The sequence below is a fragment of the Enhydra lutris genome, unplaced genomic scaffold (genome assembly GCF_002288905.1).
Source record: "Enhydra lutris kenyoni isolate GAN:26980312 unplaced genomic scaffold, ASM228890v2 scaffoldscaffold15, whole genome shotgun sequence".
In the NCBI taxonomy this organism is placed as follows: Eukaryota; Metazoa; Chordata; class Mammalia; order Carnivora; family Mustelidae; genus Enhydra; species Enhydra lutris.
In genome coordinates, this window is record NW_019154099.1 from 28,602,196 (window position 1) to 28,630,029 (window position 27,834).

A 27,834-nucleotide genomic window follows, 5' to 3' on the forward strand; every position below is an offset into this window, starting at 1 on the left:
GGTTTTTTTTTTTTTTTTTTTTTTTTAAGGAAACCAGTCTTTGAAGTTTTTTTGTTGATGGTAGCTATTTCTCACGTTTCTTCTTCTTTCTCTCTGGTTCATCAATGTCCATGTTTGGAGTATCAGCCAAAATGCTTATTCCTGGTATCTAAAGTAACGCAAACAGAAAAAATAAGGTGAGAAAAAGCATAAAATAAGGAATAAATCTCATTCTCATCATCTCCTTCCCCACTGACACTTTAAGTTTAAAAGGATGTTGGAGAGAGGGCGAAAGGAGGTTAGTAAAGGTCTTCCACACCAAGTATACATATTTCACACACAAATAGTGGTTCAAAAACGTGAAAGACGGACACCGTCTCAACGGGGGGGAAACATGTCATGTGGAGAGTGGCTTAAAGAGAACACATCCAGTCTATCCTGGCTGAGCCACTACAGCAGGCAGCATCAGAGGCCTCTGGTGTGCTAGGACCGAACAAGGTTAAGAAGTAGTATCTCAGAGTGATACATACTTTATCTTCATCTTTAAAAGTGCAGATTTTAAAACTCATACAAATGAAAAAGGACCAGGCAGGCGATCTCATAAAGCTCTCTGCCTTTGGCACTGAGGACATTTTTCACAGAATCCCGAATGTCTCGGATCCCACAGGGTAGGGAAGTCAGTGAGAAAACAGAATTTGCTACGTAAATATCTGGCTCCCACACTGCTTGTAAGATTTCTCTATTCTTGAACAGAAATAACTTACAATTGTATCATTCTCTTTCACACAGTATGTACCTTTTATACCATCACAACATAGACACTGAAGTTCGGTCTTACCTGCGGTTCTACTAGGGACATTCGGATTTTCTGATGCTGAAGATTGGATGAGTCTAGCATGATTTTCACTTTAACTTTATCAAATATATGGAACACTGTATCCTCTATTTTAAGGGAAGGTATCTAAACAAAACACATTTTATAATTTTAAATTGTTACCTTATACTTAACGTTTGTTCTAGTTTTTTACGGTTCCCATTAAAAGTCTACATTTAAAAAATTATTTCCATATTTAATACACATCTAAGTGTGTATTAATATAACAATTGCAATATAACAATATAACAATTGCAATATAACAATTACAATATAACAGCTTCACATACATATGACCTATTTATGGGTATACTTCCCCCTTTCAGTAAGATGGTCCAATATATGTGTTAATTAATCTCAGGATTCTCACCCCATTAATTAGCAAATTGTTGGTCTACCAGAGGAAAAGGTACTGTGGGCAAAGTTTGCTGTTTTGTAGTTCTATTAAAGTTAGGGAAGTAGACAGTTTGTCAGAAAAGAGACACTGGAAATAGGTCTAAAAAATTCTGAGCTAAAAGCAGCCATGTATTCCTTTACTTTAATGCATCTGTCCAACTGTGCAAAGCATAATTTAAGTTTTCCTTAGGGGGGAAACTACATGGTGTAAAACAAATCAAGGACAACATCTGTATGTGGGAAGATATACTGAAATGAGAAATTATGAATAGAATAAGCTTATTAAATATATCTGCACATCTGCAGGATACAAAAATAATTTTATCCTTTCTAGGTACCATTGAAGAAAAAGTACCCCCTCCAAAAACCCCAAGATCAAAACATTAGAAATACTATACCTCATCATCATAAATAAGCCTTGGCTTTGGTTTGTCCTTTTCTTCAAAAAAGACGGTACCTTCTAAACCATACTTTGGAATTAACACCACAATAGCATTCTTTCTTACGAATAGAATATAGGCGTCTTCACTTACTATTCCTTTGCTTTTGAAAAACAACTGTAAAATAACATACAGCCTTATTAAGGATTATCTTAAAATATTTTTGAAATTAACAAAAAGTATTCTGAAATTAAAGTGAACAAAACTTCATCTCCCCTAATATTACTGACAGAAGGCAAATACCTGGGTATGAAAAGCCACCGATGCACGCTGGGCATACTGAGCCATTTTGTGCCGGAAATTGAGATTCTTACATAAATCTGCAAGTTTGTGTTTGTCTGTCAACTCTGGATAAGTACAGTCAGCCCCAATAGCCACCGCCAACAATCGATGGACAATGATGTCTGCATATCTAGATACATGAAGGAGAAATAACAATCATGGTATGTTAACATTAAAATATCTTTTTACAATTCAAAATTAACTATTTTCTATCTCCTATAATTTTACAAGGAAAAAATACCTTCTGATGGGTGAAGTAAAATGTGTGTATATCGGCGAAGCTAAGCCATAGTGATGAAAATCGTTATCCATTCCAGAGCAGAAGTACACAGCCTGCATCATACAGCGAGTGGCTAAGATCCTTAAGAGAGTGTTGAGATACGGAAAAGTCGGAGAATCCGCCCGGTCCAAAGAGTCAGCCAAAGACTTGGCTGTATCAGTTTTAATTTCCAAATTCTGAGAGTAAAGAAGAGGGGAAGTGCACCCTATTAAACGTTTTAAAATCAGTACCATCGTGTCTTCAAAATACAAGTCAAATAGAACATTTATGATGTTTTTGACCAGATAATAAGTATTTATATCTTTTGTCCTTAATCTAGGAGAACCAAAAAGAGCTTGTAAAAAGTCATGATTGTTTTATGCAACATCAAAGTTTAAAATTTTCTGAATGCATTTAAAGGTACTGAAGTATCAACATTCTGAAGAAGTTTCAAAGGGGAAAGGGACAGTGGTAGCAATAGCACGATTCTCAGGGGGCGCCTGGGTGGCTCAGTGGGTTAAGCCTCTGCCTTCAGCCCAGGTCATGATCTTAAGTGTCCTGGGATCGAGCCCGACATTGGGCTCTCTGCTCAGCGGGGAGCCTGCTTCCTCCTCTCTCTCTGCCTGCCTCTCTGCCTACTTGTAATCTCTGTCTGTCAAATAAATAAAATCTTTTAAAAAAAAATAGCACTATTCTCAAAGCCCAATTTGTGCTTGCCTATTCTTTGGTGGGGTAGGAAAAAAAAAAAAAAATCAAAGCAGATCTGGATTCTTTCCAGTATGCCTGGATTTCTTCTGTAGGTATTCTTTTCCTTCCATTCAAGGTAAAAGTAAAGGCCAGAGGCAAATTAACACTGTATTGGTCACTACAGTTCAATATGCTGACACATCAAACTAACTGCGGTCTTCTGTTTTGGGAGAGAAGGTGAAAATACTTAGATCCTCCTTCCTTTATCCAGGTCTTAGAAAGAAATAAGATAGTAGGAAAAAATTCCCCAATTTACAGTGTAAGCTTAGAGGAGAAGTTGATTCTGTTCTGATGGATAGGGGTAGTAGGCCCACCATAAAGATCTGAAAAATCAAAACCAACATCATTCTGTTAGAAAAATACCCTGAGATCCAACACTACTTCCAGCTGTCTTCTGGACAGGAGATGAGAACTGAACAAGTGATCCAAAGAAAACCAATGTAAGCCATAGTCACCACAAGGTTAAAGGTAATTATGCCTAAATGGAGTCGAGGATATGGACCCCCCTCCTATGTTTTTCCTTTTCCTCTGTGTTATGCGTAAATCGATTTCTCTCTTGGGGACATGATACAAAGGGGGCTTAACTGAGTTGAAGATAAGAGGGACAACAATTATTTCTAAGTCTCTGAAGTTAGGCATCTCAGAGAAGGCATGAAATAATACAGGCATAAAGAACACGTATAAAGGCAAAGAGATATGGAAGAGCTTCATGTGTTCGGGATATTGCAAATAACTTAGTCTGGAACTTCTGGCTGTAGCACACAGTGCTCTTTAAAGACATTAAAGGATTTTATTCAGCAAATGATTTCAATGTGAGAAAAGATGACTGTATCCAAGTTAGATGTTTTTTTTTTTCTTAATCAAAAGTACTACTAGACTATTTTTGCATCAGAAAACAACGCAACTTTCATACAGATGCAAATATAGATTATTTAGTACAATGGACAGATCACAACTCAAATACTGATGATTTTGCAAACTTTGTGACCTCACCTTGGATTTAGCTGCCTTAACAAGAATTTCATAATTTGATGGAGGAGGAGCTGGGTGTTTTCGAAGCAAAGCATGTTCTGAAAATTCTTCATGAATTTTTTTTGCAACAGAGATATTAGCCAGTAACATAAATTCTTCCACCATGGAATTTGTTTCCCTGCCAATGGAGAAATCATTAAACAATGAAAAAGAATCTGAGGCTTTTATATATCACATTTATTCCCAGGCTACCTTTTCCACCACCGAGACAATAGAAGTATTTCCTACGTAAACATCTGTATGCCTGTGTGCACATGCGTGTTTTTTATAACCTAACTCTCATTTCTCAGATGCTATGCTGACAATCTCTTACTATGCATCTACTGCATGAGTAAATCTCACACAAGAGACTTTTAAACTGCATTTAAATAACAGAAGCTTTACTCTTATATAAAATCTATACCATAAGCATTTTCTTCACCTTCTTTTACTAAGTCTAAAGAGATTTTATTTAACTACAAATCCATAAAAATAAAGTTTACTAATAAGAATTAAAAGCTATTTAGGTCATATAAATTTGGGCTAAAAATTAAAATTTTCACCAATAAATCACCAAGATGAAGAAATTATATTTGCATTAGCTCTTCTGGGTACTTATTATTGACTGGCATTGCACTATGTTGTGAAATATTGATCTATCTGTATCCACATATAGAGAGAGATAGGTTAGTCTTGTTTTGCAGATGAGAAAACTAACGATCTGTAATATTATTCTCTTGCTGAGAGTCAAAGTTAGTAGTATCAAGACCCAAGCTCATATAACTGACTTCAAACTCTTAACCAATTTGATATTGCTCTTCATTCTCTATAGTCTGTGTCTATTTAAAACTTAGGTGAGTAAATGATCTGTATTTTGTGTACGTTGTACTATTTTCTTATTCCCAAGTCACTGAATTGGTATCATATTAATCTTTTATTCATGTTTCCATTTTTAACATCTTATAAACTTCTTGACTAGATTCCTAAGGCATATTAAATTTTTTTAAATATTAGGAAGATCTCCAGTCATACCTTTAAGACAAGAGACAATGTCTTAGAAATGTCTTCTCTTCTTGGTAAGAAGGGGTAATGTTCTACTTTGGCAGAGTTACATTTGACATTTTCCTCAGAAAACCTCTTCATATTAGGCTCATTGTTCACATTAGCATTAGTTTTATTTGTACAAAAGTTTTCCCAAAAGTATTTTTTAAATTTTAGCTCTAATATTATAAAGTACACACTTCCTAACAAAGAAATGAGTATATTTTCATTTTTAATCTTTGGTCATCTACTAGAAAAGTGTAAATGCACATTCATTTCAGATTACCTTATAGAAGGCATGGAAAAGAGGCCTGATTTAACCAAAAATAATCTTGCTTCCTAACATCTGAGCACTCTTCACAAAACCCAGTGAGGTAGGTACCATTATCAGCCCTACTTCATCAACAAACAAACTAAGGCATAAAAAGGTCAGATCACTTGTCTGGAGTTACTGGAAATGGGATCCAAACCGAGGCAGTCTGGCTTTAAAGCACAAGGTCTAGTACATATTTGTACACCATGCTCTTCTTAATTAAATACTTAAGAAATTAACTAGGGCAATCTCTTACTACAACTATTACTAGTCACATTCCCACACACCACACATCAAGACCAATTTGAATTGGAAATTTTTCTATTATAATACTTACCTTAGTTTTATATAAGAAAAAAAAGCAAAATCACATTTACTTCTATCTATCTTAAGTCAAAAAGATCTAGAGAAATCATTACCCTACTAGAAATAGGTATTTGGGGTACAAATATGTTTTGTTTATTAATACAGGTACTAGATATTACATTTAAAATAAAAATCCTATCTATTGCCCAGGAAAAATTTACATACCTAAGTTCCTTGGTCTGCAGATCTATAGGATCATGAGTTTCACTGTCCATGTGGAATCGAACTTCTGGAGAAGAAAGAGTCAAAGCCCTAAATAAAAATTACAGATGTAAATTTAGTAAAGTGAGCCAATAACATATAATTCTGGAAGTGATGCTTTTAAATTAGAAATGATCACAGCAAGTGAGTAACAGTTTTTCTTCTGAAGGCTTTAAGACCATCTGCTAAGCTTTATGCTCTATTTTCATTGACAGCTTCGCCTCTTACAGATCTAAAATGCATTTAAAAAGAGAGGACAACAGGGGCACCTGGGTGTCTCAGTTGGTTAAGCGTCTGTCTTGGGCTCAAGTCACAATCCCTGGCTCCTGGAATTGAGACCTACACCAAGTTCTCTGTTCAGTGGGGGGATGCTGCTTGTCCCTCTCCTTCTGCCTCTCCCCTCCACTCGTGCTCTCTCTCATAAATAAATTTAAAAAAAATCTTTAGAAAGGAGAGAGAGAGGACAACAGTAACACAACAAAATATGAGTCCTTGTGCTTCTGCAAATCTGTACCCAAACTGAGTTTTTACTAAGCTACATGGGTATGTAATTACTTTTACTTTATTTTTTTTAAAGATTTTATTTATTCATTTGACAGAGAGAGATCACAAGCATTTAAAAAGAGAGGACAACAGGGGCACCTGGGTAGGCAAGTAGGCAGAGAGGCAGGCAGAGAGAGAAGGAAGCAGGCTCCCTGCTGAGCAGAGAGCCCGACGTGGGGCTTGATCCCAGGACTCTGGGATCATGACCTGAGCCAAAGGTAGAGGCTTTAACCCACTGAGCCACCCAGGCACCCCATGTAATTACTTTTATAAATAAAGAAGGTAACTGGCAGTATTTTATTTATTACAGAAAACAATGTATTGGGGTGAGGGATGATGAAGAGGCAAAAGGGAAGCTGCCACACATAGATTAAGTACCATCAGAAGATCCACAGTTCAGAAGTATGCCCACATTCGCTGAGCCAATGCAGAGACTGATAAACTCCTACCCTGATATGTACACACACTGATGGCTGCTGATATGGAGGACTACGTACCAGCTAACGCACTAGACCAAGGCTTTTAGAGAACGGTTCATTTCATGAGGTGGAAAGTTCCTCTGTGAAAAGTAAATTCCAACAAGGCAAGTCTTACGTTTCCTCACACCTTTTTTTTTTTTTTTAAAGATTTTACCCATTTATTTGACAGACGGAGATCACAAGTAGGCAGAGAAGCAGGCAAAGAGAGAGGAGGAAGCAGGCTCCCCGCTGAGCAGAGAGCCCGATGTGGGGCTCGATCCCAGGACCCTGGGATCATGACCTGAGCCGAAGGCAGAGGCTTTAACCCACTGAGCCACCCAGGCACCCTGTTTCCTCACACCTTAATGCTATTTTCATCAGGTTAGCTTCAAACCAACTTAAAGAATTTCAATGAAGTCGGGTAACCCTAAACAATCATGGAGGAGGCAGGAAAGTGGAGGAAAAACGATGAGATGGTGCAAGCTAATTCTTCATCTTTTCCCTCAACTCTTCAGCTTTGTTAGAACTACCAAAAGAATACTAGACAGAGAATCTTGACAAATATTCTTTCTTGCCATGCAGTCTTTACAAGACTCTACACTAGACTTAGTCTGTTTATCAATACATCTGACCTAAAAAGCAAGGTATAGTAATCACATTTTGATCATTTTTTTCTTCATAAAACACCTGAAATGTTATGTCTACCATGACTTAACACTTATCCTTTAAAAAAGACATAAAATAGGGGCGCCTGGGTGGCTCAGTGGGTTAAAGCTCTGTCTTCAGCTCAGGTCACGATCCCAGGGTCCTGGGTCCTGGATCAAGCCCCACGTCGGGCTCTCTGCTCAGCATGGAGCCTGCTTCCCCCTCTCTCTCTGCCTGCCTCTCTGCCTACTTGTGATCTCTATCAAATAAATAAATAAAATCTTAAAAGAAAAAGACATAAAATAAATATAAAACAGAACACAGTCTTTAGGAAGGTAAAAAATACCAATTTTTTTTACTGATTGTTTTCTCAATTTTCACCTAAGACTGAGAAGACTCAATGACCTGTTTTTACCAGTAGATGACTGTCTGGTTACAAAATTAAAGGTACAGTTTTTGAAGTTAAAAATCATCTTTCCTATACTAAACAGGAGAAGGTAGTTACTTAATGCAATTTTCTCTTACTGTAAAACTACCAAAATGAATGTTGGTATTTTATTCATTTATTTTTGCATTTTATTCATTTATTTTTAAAACAAACTTTCTAGGGAAGCATGGGTGGCTCAGTTGGTTAAGCATCTGTTTTCGGCTCAGGTCATGATCTCAGGCTCCCAGGACTGAGTCATGCATGAGGCCCCCTGCTCAGCGGGGAACCTAGTTCTCCCTCTGCCTCTGCCGCCCCCCCCCTCCACTTGTGCTGGCTCTTTCTCTACCTCTCTGACAAATAAATAAATAAAATCTTTAAAAAAAATAAAAATACAAATAAAACAAACTTTCTAAAAATTATCTTCAAACTTTCTTCTGATGTCTTGCATACTGTAAACCTTTGATGAACATGTGTTGTTTTGTGTCCTTTTTAGTTTCTTTGGGTTTAACACACCCAAATTATCCTTACACAGCTGCAAGTTTTACATTTAAGATCGCACTGAATATTCCAGAAAATTGACCCATGAGTAGAGATAAAGATGGCTCAGTGTAACTACCTGGAAGGGCGCTATCCAGTGGAACTTTCTGCGGCAATGGAAATGTTCTCTGTCTACACTGTCCAATATGGTAGCCACTAGCCATAAGTGGCTACTGAACACTTGAAATGTGGCTGGTGTGACTCAGGAACTGAATTCTTAATTTTCTTTAATTTAAATAGGCATATCTTATGAAACAGCACAGATCTAGAGTTCATACTCGGCAACAAAAGCACTTTTAGTAACCATCTGTGACCTTCCCTGGATGGGCATGGGAACCCAAGCCCAACATCGGAAAGGTTCATGCACTTGCTTTACTCGGATAGTTGATGATGTCTTTTATAAATCAAATTTCTTTTAACTACTTTACTTCAACAAGTCTGGGGACTTGGATACTCCTTTTAATCTTATACTATTGCAGTTAGGCAAATCCCATGATATAATAGCTAAAAGACAACATCTGCTACTAGCTAGCACATCTTTGGGAAGACTGCTTCTATATAACTTTGAATCACTTAAAAAATGAAGGTGTTGGATTAAACAATCTCTAAAATTGCTTCAAACTCTCAAGTGTTAGAAGTTCATCTATTTATTTAAATATGTGAAAACCAATGTTCAATATGGAAACTCATTTCTAACTGAAATTAGAAACAACTGATAGAAAAGTCTTAAGGAGCTCTTCTTGCCTTCCTCGAAATTATCTCTAAGATCTTCGACTCTTCGGCATAATAAATTACAAAGACAGAGCTAGAAGAAAAAGAATGTCTCTACCTGACTTTCTATTCAGCTCATTAAATAATCTGTCAATTGTCCATGATAAAACACTTTGAAGAGTTCACAGGTTATCTTATTACCAAGATAAATAAATTAAGACACTTCTTAATAAATATTTTTGAAATGTACCCTTTTTCAATTCTTCTTTTTTTCAAAATTTTAGCTAGTTTGTTTAGTCCACGGAGACTAGTGGTAATCTCATCATTCATGGCTGCAGAATCAATTCTCATCTGAGCTTCGGCATATGTAAGGGAAGCCTAAAAGGAAAACCATATGTTAATATAATTCTTATAAAAACTGGTTTCTAGGGCACCTGGGGGGCTCAGTTGGTTAAGTGACCCACTCTTAATTTGGGCTCAGGTCATTATCTTAGGATTGTGAGCTCAAGCCCCACATGGGGCTCCATGCTAGGTGTAGAGCCTGCCTAAGACTCTCTTTCCTTCTCTCTTTGTCCCTCCCTGCCCCCTAACTCTTGCACTCTCTAAAAAAAATTAAAAATCAAAAAATCTTTTTAAAATGTAAAAACAAAACAAACAAACAAAAAAAAAGGGTTTACTATATTTGCATATTTGTACTACATAAAATTTATGATTTTGGAAAATCTAAAATCAGTAACAAAAGCGAGATTCCTAGCTATAATATTTATACTGCAGACCTATGGTTTTTGGTTCATTAATTTGTATCTGATGCATTACATAAGCAAGCTTATGTTAAAACAAAACAAAACGGGGTGCGTGCGTGGCCGAGTCTGTTGAGCATCTAACTCTTGGTGGGCTCAGAGCATGATCTCAGGGTTATGAGATCCATCTCTGCACTCAGCGGGGAGTCTACTTGGGATTCTCTCTTTCCATCTCCCTGTTTCTCCCCCGCACTCACGCTCTCCCTCTAAAAATAAATCTTTTAAAACAAAACAAAATGGCAGTATTTATTGGTAAATTGCTTAAACTTTACTTTCATAGTTAACAAATAAATACTTCAGTAACACTAAAACAAAGTAAAAAGGAAAGTTATTTTCCGACAATGACCGTAAAGTGAAATCCTCGCCAGATGATCATTACTTCCTTACTCAATGACAAATAACTAAGAATATTATAATAGCCTAGACATCATGTCTTACAGAAAAACCTATGAAATATCCCAAATTAAGTATCTAAAAAAGAGACCAATCACAATAAAAAAGATCTCAAGTAATTTCCAATTATAATCCAAACATACAAATAATGCTTCTGTTCCTATTTCGCACCTCATGGAAATCTACCATTTTTTTAGCTTATCAAAAAAAAAAAAAAAAAAAAGGAGAGGTGCCGAGGTGGTGCAGTTGTTTAAGCATCAGGAGTCAGCTCAGGTCATGATCTCTGGGTCATGGGATCAAGCTTCACGTCCAGCTCTGGGCTCAGCACTGACTCTGCTTGAGACTCACTCCCCCTCTCTCTGCCCTCCTCCTTGCACACACTCTCTCTCTCTCTCTCTCTCTCAAATAAATAAATAAATAAATAGCTTAACAAGTTAAAATCAGGAATAGCATAAGAGGCTTAGATGATGCAGGAGGCCAGGTCAGATTCTTAGGAGAGCTAAGTTATCTACTAGGGACTAAGAGCTCCCCTTCCAAAAATGTTTTCTGTTTTATGTTCACTGAAGTTTTCTTCATATAACTTGGTTACACTGAACAAATATGGGAGAAAAATAAACTCATCCTTTTTAAAAATACAAATGAAAGAAGGCTTAAGTCATTCATACATCACTATACATCACTGTCAGTCCAACAAAGCTGTCTTTTCCAACCACTAGTTCATCCGAAACTGCTGAAAGCAACTAGATGATGGCAAACCTCAGAGAAAGACCAAGGGCAAAGTGAGAACATAAGGGGACCCAGGGAGCTTTCCAAAAGAGAGAAGGATGAGAACATTAGCCTGGCTCCATGCTGTCTGATGTGAAACCTCAGGCTAGTTCTGCTGAAATCCAACGACAATTTATGACATCATTTCTCTGAAAACTCGTGAGTATTCCAAGATGGTATACATGCCAACTTTGAAAATACTGGCCATCTTATATACTGGAATAATTTCAAATAGTAGGTGTTTCTGAATTAGGGCAAAAAGTCATCTGTTGAGTCTTCTCAAGTATCCAGGCTTTGTGAGTTTCTGAATACAAGGTAACTGCATCAAAAATTAAGCAGATAATGGAAAAAACTAGATCCTGCTACGACACTGGGGGAAAATTTAATTTAGTAAACCTGACTTTTTCAAAACCGTCTAGTAACACTGTTAAAACAGAGTACCAAAGATTTTAAGCATTTTATATTAACCATGAAACCAACCTTTGAATTAATGGCACTTTTGGTAAACCTCACTTTCAAGATTTCAGCATTGTGATTCATTTCCCAAATACATGAAAATGCCAACCTATGGGGGAAAGCAGACAGTGTTTGTTAATGGGAATCTATTAAAATAATAAATACTATGTCCTTATGACAAAACATGCATCAATACCTGTCAACGTTACATCTTAAGGAACATAAATTAGAGCTAAGCAACTCTGGAACCATGTCAATCCTCTGGAACAGAAAAAAAGACAGTGACAGATTACTTAACTATATCCGTACATTTATTTGACGTTTCATTCTCAATAGCATTAATTTAACAAGGGAGGAAAGGTCTCTGTGAATAGAACTGAGAAAAGAAGAAATAAGTCTATTTCTAGAAAAGTATTTCCACACAACTGTTTCCAACAGGACACGAGAGGAAACCAGACTTCATGTCAGTGGATCTAAGCCTAAGTCCCCTCCACAGCCCCCGAGCTGTCTTCCAAGTCTGCAATCTCTGCTCAAGCCTCAACGGCTCTATGACTGGATCTTTCTCCAATGCCTAACACAAACTACATGGTGTTTTAGACATACTGAAAAAAACAGCCACAGTATTTTTACAGAAAAAAGCTACATGGAAGTACTCTGACAATGAATTCATAATAGACAAGTTTAACTTTCTCTTCTATTGTCACAACTTTTCTCTTTAAGTTTACGGGAGATTCTAAAAGAAGAAATTGTACGTCATGACAAAATGGACTCATGACTAAACTTTTGAAGCAACAGAAAATACACTAGTTATTCAGAGCTAGTAAGTTAAATGCTACACAACAATTTATATCAACCAAATCTACTTGTTAATTGGGCCACTCAATAACCAAACACTCTGCATTATTTTCACTGATTTATGGCCACCTTCTTCTACTTATGTCTTTTGGCTAATTCATGTACTATTCCAGATTGTGCAAGAATTCAAAAGTTCTCATGGTTTTTACAAACTAACAATGCACTCACATGATACTTATTCCTCGTATTTCACTAAATACTGAGGCTGAAAACACCTTTTTTAGAAAACACCTCAGATGATTTTATTATTAAAAATAAAACAGATGATGAAAAAGTTACAAGCATGTGTCAAAATTCCATTTTAAATATAACCCATTTACCTTTTCACAAAGATACACAGTTGTTCCCCTTCTGGCTGACTCTTGATCCAAAGCATTTCCTGGCCTAATAAAATGGCTAACATCTGCAATATGAACACCAATCTGAAAAAGTTAAAAATGAAAGGATGTCAACATGCTCAATTGGGTATATATCCTAACAGAGATCTGAGAAGAAACTGAGCAAAACTGAAAAAGGATGGCCACATTTCCCATTTCAATTTCTGTCACATGTCTATTAGTCTCTGTACCTGCAACTGACTAGGCATGAATAATTCACGAATTCTAAAATGGGTCAAAAGAAAATAAACTCAAAAACAGAACTATATATTTGGATAAGAATGTCACTACACCAAGAATACCTCCAAATTTCCATTTTCCAGTTCTCTACAATGTAGAGCATCATCTATATCAGTACATCCTGGAGGGTCCACACTACAAACACACAGATGTCGCAGGTCTTCTCGGTTTTTCATGTCCTAGAAAATGCCACATTGTTAAGAAATAAAAAACTATTTTGGTAGTATAAATAAAATACAGCTCTTATGAAAATCAACAATTTCTCTCTATATATCTTAAACTTTGTTTTATTTGTTCATAGTAACCACACGTTATGATTTGTAAATTGTGGTTTTTTTCACCTTTGAATAATTTGACATAAGCTAGTGTTGGTTCCCCAGAAAAAGGTATCTTTCAGTAAAACAAAGGATTTTTGTAATACCTAACAGTTCTGTAACAAACTTAAATGCAGAGGACTACAGTGGGGACTATGGTTTCTACTTATTTAATTAATTATTTGTAGACTCCATGCCCAATGTGGAGCCCAATGAGGAGTCCAATGTGGGGCTTGAACTCACAACCCTGAGATCAAGACCTGAGCTACAGATCAAGAGTCAGATGCTTAACTGACCGAGCCACCCAGGCGCCCCAGGTTCTACATATATAAAAACACATAGAGAAACCAAATTAGCTCAGATATAGGAATTTCTAAAGTGACTACATTGTTTTCAAATTACCTTCTCAGTAATGCTCCAGGGCATCTTTGGAAGAAAGCTAAGAACAGACTGTGAAAAAGGCTGATGGGGAACGTCATGCTCAAGCAACAAAACTTCTGTTTCAGTCTCTTTATCTCCAACGTCACCTAAGTTTTTTACAAAGTGTCCCTAAAACCGAAAGGTTTTATTAGAAAGGTGAATTCTATAGGTTTTTGTTTGGTGTATGTTATTATGACACTAAGTTCTTGAACATTTATATATCGCTTCAGTATTTCTAAATGCTTCCAATGCTGCTTCTTAAAAATGAGTCCATAAATCTTAAGTGATTAAATGATGGAGACTTCCTGAGGGCCCAGTTCCTACACAGCAAATGTTGTCTATTTCCTATGATCTCTCAAGTTTAAAATGTTACTTCAAATACAGTAGCTTCAGAATTTATTACAATCTATTTAGGTTTCAAACACTGTTTTTGTTAACCACTATCGAAACTTATGTTTTAGGAAACGAGTAAAAATAAACAATTTGCACCAGAATTTTCATAAGATTAATTTTCAAATAAGATATACTACCTATTAGGTTAATTGTGAAACAGTCCTATATTTCAATATGAATTTTATTTCAAAAACAGATTCTGTTTTTACCAAAAGAAGCAATTTTACACTCAATTCTTAATTTAATATTCTAAAACAAAATAAATCATTCAAGCTTACGTTTGGATATCTGGAATTTCTGGGCCAACCATCAATGGCAACAATAATCCTCCTTCCTTCTAATGCAGAAGCCTGTCTGGTTTCTATTCGAATTCTAGGGATTCTCCTATCAGCAGGGGTAAAGAGATGTCTTCTTGACTAAAGAAAATTAGGACAGAAGATTTTACACACAGACACACAAATCTGAGGTTGGGGTATGGGGAGGGCTCTAAGTTCTATTTAACGGCTATCATTTTTTAATTACATAGCAACATGTGCTTTACTCACCTCTTTAATATCAGACTTGGAAAGCATGCCACAGTATGGTCTCCAATTTCTTTTTATTATTCCTACAACTCTACCTGTGGGCTTTAACATTTTTTCATTTGCAGCAGTCTTAAGCTGAGATTTAAAAAGAAAAAATCTTTAGTTATTCTTCCTTTAAGTATAATGAGACAATTTCTCTTTAAAATCAGAATATGAATATGGATACTAATACTTCCACGTGGCTAATTATGACACAGTTACAGAATCTTGATGCTTTCAAAATTCTAGGTCAGAATATGCCAAAGCAAGCCATGGAAATAGTTCCATAGTAATACACTACAGAAACAGATAATCAAAAAACAGAAAAAATATAAATATAACTAAATAAATATGTCAGAATTCAACTGTTTAGTTTTAATATGAGGATTTACACTCACACACACAGACACACATGTGTGTCTGGGAATTAGCAGACTAGGACTTTAGCAGTAGCTTGCACTAAATAGCCATGTGGCATTTATTAATTCACTAAAAAGACTTGTATCTTAGAAGTTACTCCTTAACCAATATAAAAACCTAAATAAAGAGTATTTACTAGAAATAGCTGAAAGACTTCATGCTATTTCACGTCAACACTCTCCTATGGCCTAGCCTCTGCAAGGATAATATGATAGTAAGACTCCAGAGCACTGAACAGAATTCTTATAAAAAGGAGAACTACTAATGTCTGAATTCCAACTATTTGTGTTATTCTTATAATCCTAAAATATAGAATAAATGGGTCATATCAGATAGACTTTAGATTTTAAAAATAACAGAAAGCATAATAAATATGGTAGAAGAGAAGGAATTAAACAGACTTTTATGTAAGGGCCTCAAAGTATATCTATTATGCTGATGGGATTTTAGCATTACATAAAAACAACACAGAAAATTTCCAATTTGTATTTACTTAAACCTCACTGATTCAGACAAACCTAATTCAGACAGATCGTGTACCTGAACATCAGAATTCGAGTTTCATACTCACGTTCCAGTCTTTTTATATTTAAACCTGTTTATTGAGCAAAATAAGATAATTCAAAAGAAGACTATTCAGATATTTAAGAGGGAAATTAATCAACTATGTATGAAATATATTAAATCCACAACTATAGTCTTATTCAGTAAACCTGAAAGCAGTGAAATTTGTTTAATTTTCTCTAAAGCCAAAACATTAAAGAATTCTACAAAGCTACACAGACAAAAGATAAACCTGCTTGGTTTCATACAATGCGTTCTCTTTCCTCTTCTTTTTCCACATCATCTTCATTTTGACCTTCATCGTGTAAAACCACAGAAGATGGGGCCACCCACTGATTCTTGGGAAGAAGTTCTACAGCAACAATATCTTCATGAACAGCTCGGTTTAAATTCTTAAGTCCCTGTAAGATTATCTGGGTACAACAGCAAACAGCAGGTGCTCAGATATTTTTAATGGCAATATAATAATGGGAAGGTTACCTAACAGAAGGAAAGCTATATTGAGAGTTTCTATGTATCTCTAGTTCTCTATTTTTTCTTCTTCTCTAGTGTTCCTCCTCTTAATTTCTCAATAGCAAGTAGGGAAAACAAATCAGAAAATATGGGTTATATATATGGCTCCACCATAACTCTTACATTAGCACCAAAAGACCTTGGGAAAACTTCTTATCTCTAAATCTCAGGGTCCTGGGGCACCTGGGTGGCTCAGTGGGTTAAGCCTCTGCCTTTGGCTCAGGTCATGATCTCGGGATGCTGGGATCAAGCCCCGCAGTGGGCTCTCTGCTCAGCGGGGAGCCTGCTTCCCTCTCTCTCTCTGCCTGCCTCTCTGCCTACTTGTGATCTGTCAAATAAATAAATAAAATCTTTAAAAAAAAAAAAAGTGGGAAAAGCTTTAAAAAATAATAAAATAAAAAAATAAATCTCAGGGTCCTGATTGGGTAGAATGAAAAAAGAGTACCTGTTTTCACAGGCTGAAGATTAAATGAAATGCAGCATTCAAAGCAGTCAGAAGAGTATCTGGCAAACAGTGAGCACCCAAAAATGATTCCTATTTGCTAAAGTGTGTGAAGCCCTCTAGAGCATTTATATGTTATGTAAACAACATTTTTCATAACTAGGCATAATACAGAAAATAGAAGCATCCTATTATCTTTTTAATTGTTTGAGATTTTTATTCTCTTAAAAGTGGGGTAAATAAAAAGTTCTTTTCTTCCATGAGCAGCTCTCAAAGAAAGTGATTCATTCTATTATCTATGACCTCTCACATAACTGCCTTTAAGCTGCGGTAGAGTAAGTTCAAATTCTCCTACAAAATTTTAAACTCTTATGAAAGAAAATTATGAAAAGAAAATCATGAAGAGAAAGTGTTTTACTGTACATGGAATTTATGTACACAAAACTTACCTCTTTATCATCTTCTGTGTCTCCATGAACCCATACTGTAGCTTCTAAGTAATTTTCCCTGCTTGCTCTAAATGTTCCTTGAAGGTATGTACCAGATTTTATGCCTTGCTGTAGCTTACTTAAAGGAAGATGCTCTGAAAATATTATTCTTCCACTTTCTATTTCATTCTGTGAAATGAGCAAACCACAAGATGTTGTTAGTATGTAAACCTTCCGTACACTCAATAAACAACTGTGATTATCAGGTATTAAAAAAAACAAAAACAAAAAACAAAAAACAAAAAAATAATCCATGGGGCATCTGGAATAACTGTTCAACTCTTGATTTCGGCCATGATCTTGGGGTCCTGGGATGGAGCTCCACATTGGGATTTACACTCAGTGGGGAATCTGCTTGAGATTCTCTCTCTCCCTCTCCCTCTGTCCCTTCCTACCCCTGCGCACACACATACTCTCTCTCAAAAAAACAAAACAAGGGCGCCTGGGTGGCTCAGTAAGTTAAAGCCTCTGCCTTCGGCTCAGGTCATGATCCCAGGGTCCTGGGATCGAGTCCCACATCGGGCTCTCTGCTCAGCAGGGAGTCTGCTTCTCTGTCTCTCTCTGCCTATTTCTCTGCCTACTTGTGATCTCTGTCTGTCAAATAAATAAATAAAATCTTTAAAAAAAGAAAACAAAACAAAAAACCTAAAAGACAAATACCGTATGATTGTACTCATATGGAATTTAAGAAACAAAACAGATGAATATGGGGAAGGAAAGGAAAAATAAAATAAAGTAACAGTAAGAAACTCTTCACTACAGGAAACACTGAAGGGGAGATGGGTCAGGGCATGCAATAATTGGGTGATGGGCATTAAGGAGGGCACTTGAAGTAATGAGCACTGGGTGTTATACACAACTGACGAAACACTAAATTCTACCTCTGAAACTAACAATATAGTATATGCTAATTAAACTGAATTTGAATAAAAAAATTTTTAGAAAACCATCCACGTTACGGTATATATAGCTCTATGAGTTTGAGAATATGGCACAGTAAGAAAAAGCACTTTCTATTCTTAGGGCAACTTACACAAATATTTCAATTTCATTACATTTCAGCATTTAGCCATAGATATGTCCCTAATAAACTCTGCACACCCCCTCTTCCCACCCTGGGCCTTCCATAATGAAGGTGTGTAGTTAAGGAGGTCAGGTGAGCAGGTTGGTAGGTAAGTGAAGGGTATTTTGAAATTTCAATTCCATGGAAAGAGTGTAGCTACTAAAGTACAAGAAAATCTATTTTCATTTTGGGTATATTACACAGTTCAGAATATGAGATAGAAGTAGGAAAGGAACTGCTTTAGGTCTACCACAACACCTGTCAGGACTCTTAGAGACCTCAACATCCAAAATCCTTACTGCTTGGCTCCTTTAATTGCCTTTTTCATTTCCCACAACCTTCCATGGAGATTAGTCCTTTTTTTCCTTAACTCTCCCATTTCCCTGTCCCTGCCTCCCTCTCAGATGAGTGACCACAATCTCCATATTGAGACGCAAAAGCAGTCACTGGAGACCTGCTTCATCTTCCTGACCCTGAATCTTCCTGACCCTGAATCTGCCCTCCTCCCCACATCTGTATCAAAACCTCAGCCTGGGGCACCTAGGTGGCTCGCTGGGTTAACCCTCTGCCTTTGGCTCAGGTCATGATCTCAGGATGCTGGGATCAAGCCCCACATCGGGATCTCTGCTCAGCAGGGAGCCTGCCTCCCCCCCTCTCTGCCTGCCTCTCTGCCTACTTGTGATCTCTCTCTGTCAAATAAATAAATAAAATCTTAAAAAAAAAAAAAAAAAACCCTCAGCCTTCTGCTGAGCTCTCACGCAACAATGAAGACAATGTTTCTGTTCTTTACAGTGGGAACTATGTACCATCTCCTCTCCTCCTTTCAAGAACTTTGTCCTGTAATGATCTCCTCTCTCTAGATACAAACTTCCTACCTCCCCTTACTACAACATTCACACCATCATATAAATTTGCAATAACATGACCTATTAAAATAAATAAATATAGTTAATTAACTTTGGGTCTCCTGGCTGATCCTCTGTTCTGCTTCACACCAATAGGCCACAAAAATAATATCTGTAATTGCTGTGTCTACACACAGCACTACGCACTCTCTCAGGAATCCACCATAAGCAAGTTTCATTGTCAGTCACCAAAGCCACTGTCGTTGAAGTTGCTAATATTATCTCCGCTATTTCAGTGCTCCATTCTCTGTCTTACCAAGATTTTTTTAAATGACCTTTCCTTCCCTGAGACACTTTTGCATCCAAATCATCACCCCGTGGGTTTCTGTCCTACTTCACTGGTAGCCCCTCCTTACATTCCTCTGCCCATATTCCTTTCCCCGATCTCTAACTACTGAAGTATCTCAAGAGTGGTTATAGGCCCTTTTCTTTACCTACCACAGTTTCTTTACCTTACCCACATTTACTCTCATGTCATTTTCTCCCACTTAAAACAAGAAAACCTCTTGATTCCTCTTGCTTTCCGACAAACACCTCATTTCTCTCCTTTCCCACCGCAGCGTCAGGAAGTGTTACCACACTGTAATTTTTCTCTTCCTATTTTTCACCTATTCTATTCAGATTTCTGCCTCCCTACCATCAAAACTACTCTGGATAGTACCCACCCCCTGCAAATGTCATAATGCTAAATCCAACGATCATTTCTCATTACTCTGACTTAGCAACATTTGACCCAGATGATCGGCCCTTCCTCCCTGAAACATTTTCTGTACTTGGCTTCCAAGAACTTTACACCTGCTTTTCCTTTTACATTTCATTTGCCGGTTCACCTCATGTTTCTGACATCTACTGGCGTATCCATGGGCTGAGCCCTTGGACCTGTTCTCTCTTCTATCTATATTCAATTCCCTAAATCAGGGTTAGGCAAACGAAGGTCCACGCACCACGTCCAACCTACTGCCTGTATTTGGAAAATTAAGTTTTACATTCCATGTTCTTTCATTTATCTATTGTTGATGGTTGTTTTCATGCTACAACAGCAGAGGCGAGTACTTGTGTTAAGACCATAAAGCCTGCAAAACTAAAAAAAAAAATTACAATCTGATTCCTCACAAAGTTTGTCTAGGAGAAAATATTTGCAAATCATTTATCTGATAAGAAACTTGAATCCAGAATATAAAAAGAACTCTCATAACTCAATAATAAAAAGACAACCCAACTAGAAACCAGTCAAAGGATCTGAAAAGACATATGCATACATATGCACAAGTTACAGTACATAGGTATCTATTACATATAATATACACGTGGCCAATAAGCTCATGAAAAAATGCTCAACACCATTAGCCGTTAGGGAAATGCAAATCACATCAAAACCACACTGAGGTATCACCTGACACTCATTAAAATGGTTACAATGAAAAAGACAGATAGCATGTATTGGTGAGAAACTGGGACCCTCATACATTGCTGGGAGGAATGTAAACTCCTGCACATAATTTGGGAAATAGTTTGGCAGTTCCTTAAAAAGTTAAATATAGGGGCACCTGGGTGGCTCAGTGGTTAAGCCTCTGCCTTCAGCTCGGGTCGTGATTTCAGTGTCCTGGGATCGAGCCCCACATCCCCACATCGGGCTCTCTGCTCAGCGGGGAGCCTGCTTCCTCTTCTCTCTCTGCCTGCCTCTCTGCCTACTTGTGATCTCTCTCTATCAAATAAATAAAAAAATAAAAATAAAAATAAAATCTAAAAAAAAAAAGTTAAATATAAAATTACCATATGATGGAGCAAGTCCTCTCACACATGATGAAGCATGTATCAAAGAAAAATGAAAGCAGTCAAAAAAGACCACATATTACATGATCACATTTATACGAAATGTGCAGAATATGCAAGTTTACAAAGACAAAAAGATCAGTAGTTGCTTGGGGCTAAAGCAAGAGCATTGCAGGGACAGACTGGGATTGAGTGGTAATGGATATGGGTTTATTTTGAAAGCGAAGAAAATGTTCTAAAATTAGATTGTGGTGATGACTGCATAATCCTGTGACTATACAAAAAACTGTGTATTTTAAATGGCTGGGTTGTATGATAAGTGAATTATACCTCAATAAACCTTTAAAAAAAAAAAAAGTCTACCATTCCCTGCCTCACATATTCTCATTTGGTCTTACAGCTTTACATACCACCTATATGTTGATGAGATCCAAATTCTTATCTCTAGTATATCTACATCTCTAGTCCTAAACTCCCTCATGAGCTACAGATTTGCATATCCAACTAACTGCTCATACCACAAAGCCACTGAGAGCTTTAACAGTTATCTCAAACTTAAATGTCTAAAATCATACTTGTGATTTCCACTCAGTCCTGCTCCCGGTCTTCATCCTGTGTAAATGAAGCGATACCACTCACATGGTCACTCAGGCAAGACACCGAAGGTCATCCATATTCCTCACAGCCCCTTCCAATCTATCACCATGCCTTAAAACATTGACGTACAACACCCCAATATCTGATTACTTCCGACTATCTTAACTGGTCCTACCATGGTCCAATATTCTGTCTTGTCTCCCAGGGAGTTCTAAAATATCTTCCTAACTGGAGGACTCTGCTTCTAATCTATTCTCTTAGAGCAGCCAGATGGATCTTATTATTTTCCCACTCAACATCTGCCCAGCACTCATGGACTAAAATCCAATTTTTCACCATATCTCATTACGTCCTGCACGATCTGGTGGTCCCTGTCTGTATTTCTGACTTCCTGTGTGTAATGTTTTCTCCCTTGCTTACTCCATCCCGGGCCCTCTTCCAGCTGTTCCATGATCTTGCCAATTTATTCTAATCTCAGAGCCTTTACTTGCTGATTTCCGCTGTGTAAAATGCTCTTCCCCTAGTTATTATGACGGTTAACTCCCTCACATAATTTGGCTAAAATGTCCTTGTCTTGAAGCAAATTTGCTTAGTTAACATCCTTCACATCTCTGCCCTGACATCCCAAATCTGGGTTAGGGGCTAAGTATGGTCAGTCCTCCCATAATGCTTGTTTTGAAAACATGAATTTGTTCTAATTCAACTGCTATACTAAAAAATACTAGGAGGGGGCGCCTGAGTGCCTCAGTGGGTTAACGCCTCTGCCTTTAGCTCAGGTCATGATCTCAGGGTCCTGGGATCAAGCCCTGCATCGAGCTCTCTGTTCAGCAGGGAGCCTGCTTCCTCCTCTCTCTCTGCCTGCCTCTCTGCCTATTTGTGATCTCTCTCTCTCAAATAAATAAACAAAAATCTTAAAAAAAAAAATACTAGGTGAATGCAGAAAACTGCAGCTAGCTGAACAAAGCTACAGAGGAACCCTCAAAACAAAGTCACCTCTCAAACATGTCACCCCAGACTACTACTTGTTTAATGAGCCACACCAATCTTCACCTTCTATAACTTTTTGTCCAAATTTAGATAACCCTATTTCCACCACTTCACAAAGCTTCTCAGTGTGTCCTACCACATTTTCCCATTAGCTCTGCGGCTTTTACTATGAGATTTTGCAGGTCACAGTGAATCTGAAGACCATATGTGTCGTATTACAACAGCACCACCTGTAATTTCGTCATGTCCTACACTTTCCCTACCACAGTCCTCAATCAAATATTATATATTACCAGCGTTAGATTTCTTCTCTTCTCTTCTAAACCAGCGCTACCCAAAACAACTTTGTGGTCATGGGAATATTGTTTTTATGGTCTCCAATATGGTAGCCACTGGGTACAAGCAACTCTTAAGCATTTGAAAGATGAATAATGCAACTGAGAAACTTAATTTTTCATCTGAATTAAATCAAAACAACCAGAGGCAACTAGTTAGAACAGTCCCTAAATCTCTATTCCGAAAGTCAAGCCCAGCTCTTATTTTCTCACTTCCTTTTAATTTTGTAGTTGATTGAAGATAAGCAGGGATGAAGAAAATATTGTAAAGACTGGATATGTTTCTAATGTTCTATCCCATAAAACCTGTTTCTATAATAACGATAGCTGCCGTTTACACATACCATACATTTACTATAGGTATAAGCAAGGCACTGAGTAAGAATTTTATTAATACTACTGTCATTATTTCATTTGATCCTCATAACAATGCTATGAAGTCAATATTGTTAAATACATTTCACATGTAGGGAAGCGAATGCCCGAGGTTTACAGACTCACTTAGCAAGCCCTCTCTTCTCTACTACTGCATGGATCCCTTTACTCCTCCTTCTGCCTCTAACTTTGCCCTTGATACAATGCATCAACTCACATACTGACATTAAATGGTCTTTCAAATAAACATTTCTCATCATTCTCCCTCATTCCTCCCAGGCCTACCCTCATCCACTCTTAATTTCTTATAGCGTGCCGTTATAAGGTATGAAGCGCAGAATCCTACCTGCTACCTTCTCTTCATAGCATGCCTTTGGAATAAGATTAAAAATTACTGACCAAGAGAGTAAATTCTAAATCTTTGTTAGCTGGCCCCTACCCTTCCTGCTCTACCTTTTACGACTCCCTCCTTTCTTCCTTCAGCATTAATGCTTCAGCTTTATGCTATCTCCAATGCCCACTGTGTCTTTTTTTGTCAAATACTTACACCTTATTCACAAACCAGCCACAGATTCCTATATTCAGTCATCAAACAAATGGTGCCACCATGTGGCAGACCCAACTCAGGCTGCTGAGGGTCTCTGAGTGAACAGTGTTATTTTAGTCAAGTCTTTTAGGAATGGCATTTTGATAAGCCTATTACAGCCACTCTTGTTGCTTATAACCCAAGTCCTATTCAATTCCAGCTTACCTACCAATATTCCAATTTTTAAATTAGATTAACTATAAACAAGATCCCAAAGTGGCAATTTAATATTTTCAAGTTTCAAAAACAAAATAAAACAATTCAAACTTACCCCTTCTTCAGACAAACAAGCAAGACGATCTATGAGCTCCGGGTTAGCAGTTAGGCTCTTTACATACTCTTCACCTGAAAAATAAGTTTTGTTCTTGATAAAGTTAAGTGTTTTCTTTTCTTTTTTTTTTTTTTTTAAACCTGCATTTGTGGATATGGTCATATCAAAGCAGAAGTATTGGATCAAGCATATCTATGAGTTTTTTTTTTTTAAGATTTATTTGTTTAACGGAGAGAGAGAGAGAGAGAGAGAGAGAGCGAGCATGAGCGCAAGCAGGGGGAGCAGCAGGCAGAAGGAGAAGCAGACTCCCCACTCAGCAAGGAGCCCAATGTAGGACTTGATCCCAGAACCTAGGATCATGACCTGACCTGAAGGCAGACACTTAACTGTCTGAGCCACCCAGGCCTCCCTCTATGAGTTTTTATTGCTCAGCCGATTTCGAAGGGTGATGAGGAAATTAAGAGCCACTGGGCACCACAACTCACTTGGCTGAGAAATGCTGAGAAATGCAAACATCAGATGGAGTTATATAGGAATATGAAACTGTTACATGTTCAAGTAAACATCTGATCGAGGACCTGATGGTAGTTCCTATTTGGAAATGCTTATAAAAATTAACAGCTTCTACATTTAGACTTACAGGTGAAAGCTGGTATTCCTTCTTCTATGGCTTTTTCTTTGTTTTTCTTGTCATTTGTTATGAAGATAACTTGTAGATGATTTTCTGCTGATATTTTCTTCAAATGTTCATTGTACCATTTTGCTGCTACTCGAATGGCTCTATCGTTCCTGTCATTAGCATTTTCTCCCTGTTCTTGTTCTACATAAGTTTCTCTAAATATTGAAAAGAAAGTAAAAAATCAATAGAAAGAAGAATATGTGAAAAGTCTTAGAACATAAATGCTTAATAACCACTGAACTATAATAAAGCTTCGCAGATTTGATAAATTTTATTTGAACTGTAGATTAAGGGTAATTCCCAAAAGCTACAAATAGGATGATGCTTAATGATATGATTCTATAGTCATTAAACACACAATACGTGTAAATCACGAGTGGTAAACACTCAATAAATGGCAGAACTTATCTCGAGACTGAAAGACCAAAAACAATGACTGCATATTCCTTCGTAGTCTATCCACACTAAAGTCCTGAATATGTCAGCATACTTACTTTCTTAAATCTATTTTTCCAAAGCCAAACTTAAGTAAAATAACAAAATTCAGTACAAAAACTCTCAACACTTAAGAGATTCAACTTTAGAATCCTAAACTTATTAGAAGTTTTTTGAACGGCTTCATTGCTCGCCATTAAATGCCCCTGCTAAAGCTTTAAGCTTATCAGTCGGACACTATCATTAAATTGTGAGTTAGTTGTGGCGTGACTTGAGTAATACAATTTGGGATGAGATTTGCCCAAGTGTCCTTCAATAACAGTATTGCTAAGCTCTATTCACTGCACTTAAGCAGAAAAACCGCTAACCTCTCATTAAGAATCTGATGGTAAGGCTCCACAAAAACTTGCGTCTTCCTGCACTGAAAAACAACTTTCTGCTTCTGAATTTCATGAAGCTAAGAAAAAGATGACAAGCGCTTTACCAATGATTTTTATAAGAATAATATTTAAATTGGGGCTATAGAAATAATGAGAAAATTGAAAAATTAAATATTTTTAAATATGCATATTTCAATGAAATTTCATTACCAGAATTCTACTGTCTAATCCACTGACGGTGATTTGCTGCCCAGGTACATTTGACAATGACTGGAGACATTTTGGGTTGTTACAACTCTGTGGAAAGGGGAAGATGGGGTTGCTACGGGCATGTAGTGAGTAGAGAACCACAAGATGCTGCGAAACATCCTATGACATATAAGACAGCCTGCCCACAACAAACAATTATTCAGTCCAAAATGTCAACAGTACCAAAGTTGAGAAGCCGTAATCTAATAAAAGTATATAGAACTGGACACAGATCATTTATGTAACATAAGAAATAGCACTATATTTTCTAACACCACACGTTATGTTCAAAGGGCATCAATCTGAAACACAACAAAGAAGTGTTTCTTAACCCTATCTTCTTCAACGCGATCAGTTAAAAAGTATTAGTTTAACTTTTGAAAGCCCATTAATTATAAATCTCCTTTACAGTTTTAAACCTCTCTTTCATATACTCTTACATTTTATCAATTTATGTCGGTTATCAAATAATGCGGTATTCCAAGAACCTTGGGAAACCTCACCTACCAAGATTTTACTGCTTAACTCATGCTGAAACCAATTCAAAATGAAAACATTTTGACATCTTCTGACAATGTCACAATTACTGCCAGGAACCCTTCCCCCAATTTAGCTAATTCTATGGTTTCCTGGTAATTAACATAATCTTCCCCCTACCTATGGTGCTCATTAGTGAACGTATAGAAATGCTTCTCCTGGTTATTAGTCACATCTCTGATTCGCTTATATACTGGAGCACTCCGATTTCGCACTTCCTGCAGAACTGTTTGTAGTACAATCACATTCCTGATGGCAGGGTCCTCAAGAACATCGATCTTAAAAAATAATAATAAAATAAAATAAGGAAAGAAAACTTAAACTGTCTCTGCCAAACATAAAACCCTGCCCTTTTTTTTTTAAATCAAAACAGCACGTATACATTAAACTAAGGCGCTATTATGCTACAGAAAACCTTTCAGATCTATTAGAGAACATTACATATAAACAGACTAATTACATAACTTCGTAGAATTAAGCCCACTAAAAATGAAGTATGTTGGCCCACAAGTTTTCATTCGTAGGCACTTACAAGCTGCCTGGGAGTCGCAGGCTGGAGGCCACAGAAGCCCAGGTCCCCGGCCTCCAGACACTTAAAATCTAAGGCAGAAGAGACACCAGGAGTTAGAAAATTAATCTAAAATTCTTATGACTCCAAGACCTCAAAAAAAAAAAAAAATTTTTTTTTTTTTTTTCCAAAGAAAATAAACCTGGCCTGGGAGACAGGAGGCAAGGGTCCCGAGATGGGATTTGCCTCTCCCTAAGAACGTCCAAGACTCTCCTCTTTGGGCCTCAGTTTTCCTATTCTGTCACACCCCCCTTCTCCTGGTAATGTCGAGACGACCACAGACAGCCCGTCAGCCGACGCACCTGGTGCAATAGCACGTTGGTGTCCGGAAGCAAGTAGTGTGGCCGGGGGCACAGGCTGCTCGCCGGATCCAGGGGCTGTGGCTCGAGGACTGGCCCCTCATGAGAACCGTCGCACGCCGCGCACCCGGGCGCGCCGCAGCCGATGTCGTCCCGCAGGTAATGCTCGCGCACGATCTTCATCACGCCGCCCGCCCGCGTCTTTTTTAAGAAAGTCTTGGACTTGAGCATCTTTCTTGTAGCTCGGAATCCTGACCCCGACGGCGCTCTTCCGGCGAAAAGTGCCAAGTAGAAGCCCTACGGTACAACTATTCTTTAACCCGAAGCTCAGCCCTTCCCGCTCCAGCGTATTAATGAATACCTCTCGCGGGAAAACGTCGAGGCTGACGTTTGTTGGCTCTCTGAGGACTCCGAGAATTGGGCGAAAACGAGGAGGATGGGCGGAGCCCGGAGCTATTTCCAACAGGACAAGGGCGGGGCTGGCCGCTGGACTACAACTTCCAGCATGCACTGCTTCCCGCGTTGGGGTGGATCCAGGCTGAGTTCCGGCGGCGAGGGCGCT

At 37.6% G+C, this 27,834-nt stretch overlaps 1 protein-coding gene across 2 annotated transcripts; it reads right to left on the bottom strand.

Moving 5' to 3' along the window:
- LOC111147075 (DIS3 homolog, exosome endoribonuclease and 3'-5' exoribonuclease) lies at nucleotides 1-27,597 on the bottom strand. 2 transcript variants are annotated; one of them, XM_022502956.1, is made up of 21 exons: nucleotides 27,276-27,597; nucleotides 26,526-26,683; nucleotides 24,766-24,959; nucleotides 24,126-24,199; nucleotides 17,195-17,362; nucleotides 16,039-16,203; nucleotides 14,789-14,902; nucleotides 14,522-14,659; nucleotides 13,833-13,979; nucleotides 13,179-13,295; nucleotides 12,820-12,921; nucleotides 11,841-11,905; nucleotides 11,669-11,753; nucleotides 9,481-9,608; nucleotides 5,874-5,960; nucleotides 3,971-4,127; nucleotides 2,213-2,427; nucleotides 1,933-2,101; nucleotides 1,648-1,806; nucleotides 818-940; nucleotides 1-148 (listed from the first exon to the last, which is right to left on the bottom strand). In XM_022502956.1, exons 1-21 carry the CDS (start codon nucleotides 27,501-27,503, stop codon nucleotides 65-67), a joined length of 2,877 nt encoding a protein of 958 aa, XP_022358664.1. In that variant the 5' UTR covers nucleotides 27,504-27,597; the 3' UTR covers nucleotides 1-64. The 2 variants fall into 2 exon arrangements, with proteins under 2 accessions (XP_022358664.1, XP_022358665.1); XM_022502957.1 differs by lacking the exon at nucleotides 26,526-26,683 and adding an exon at nucleotides 26,938-27,005.
- Nucleotides 27,598-27,834: the final 237 nt, after the last annotated feature.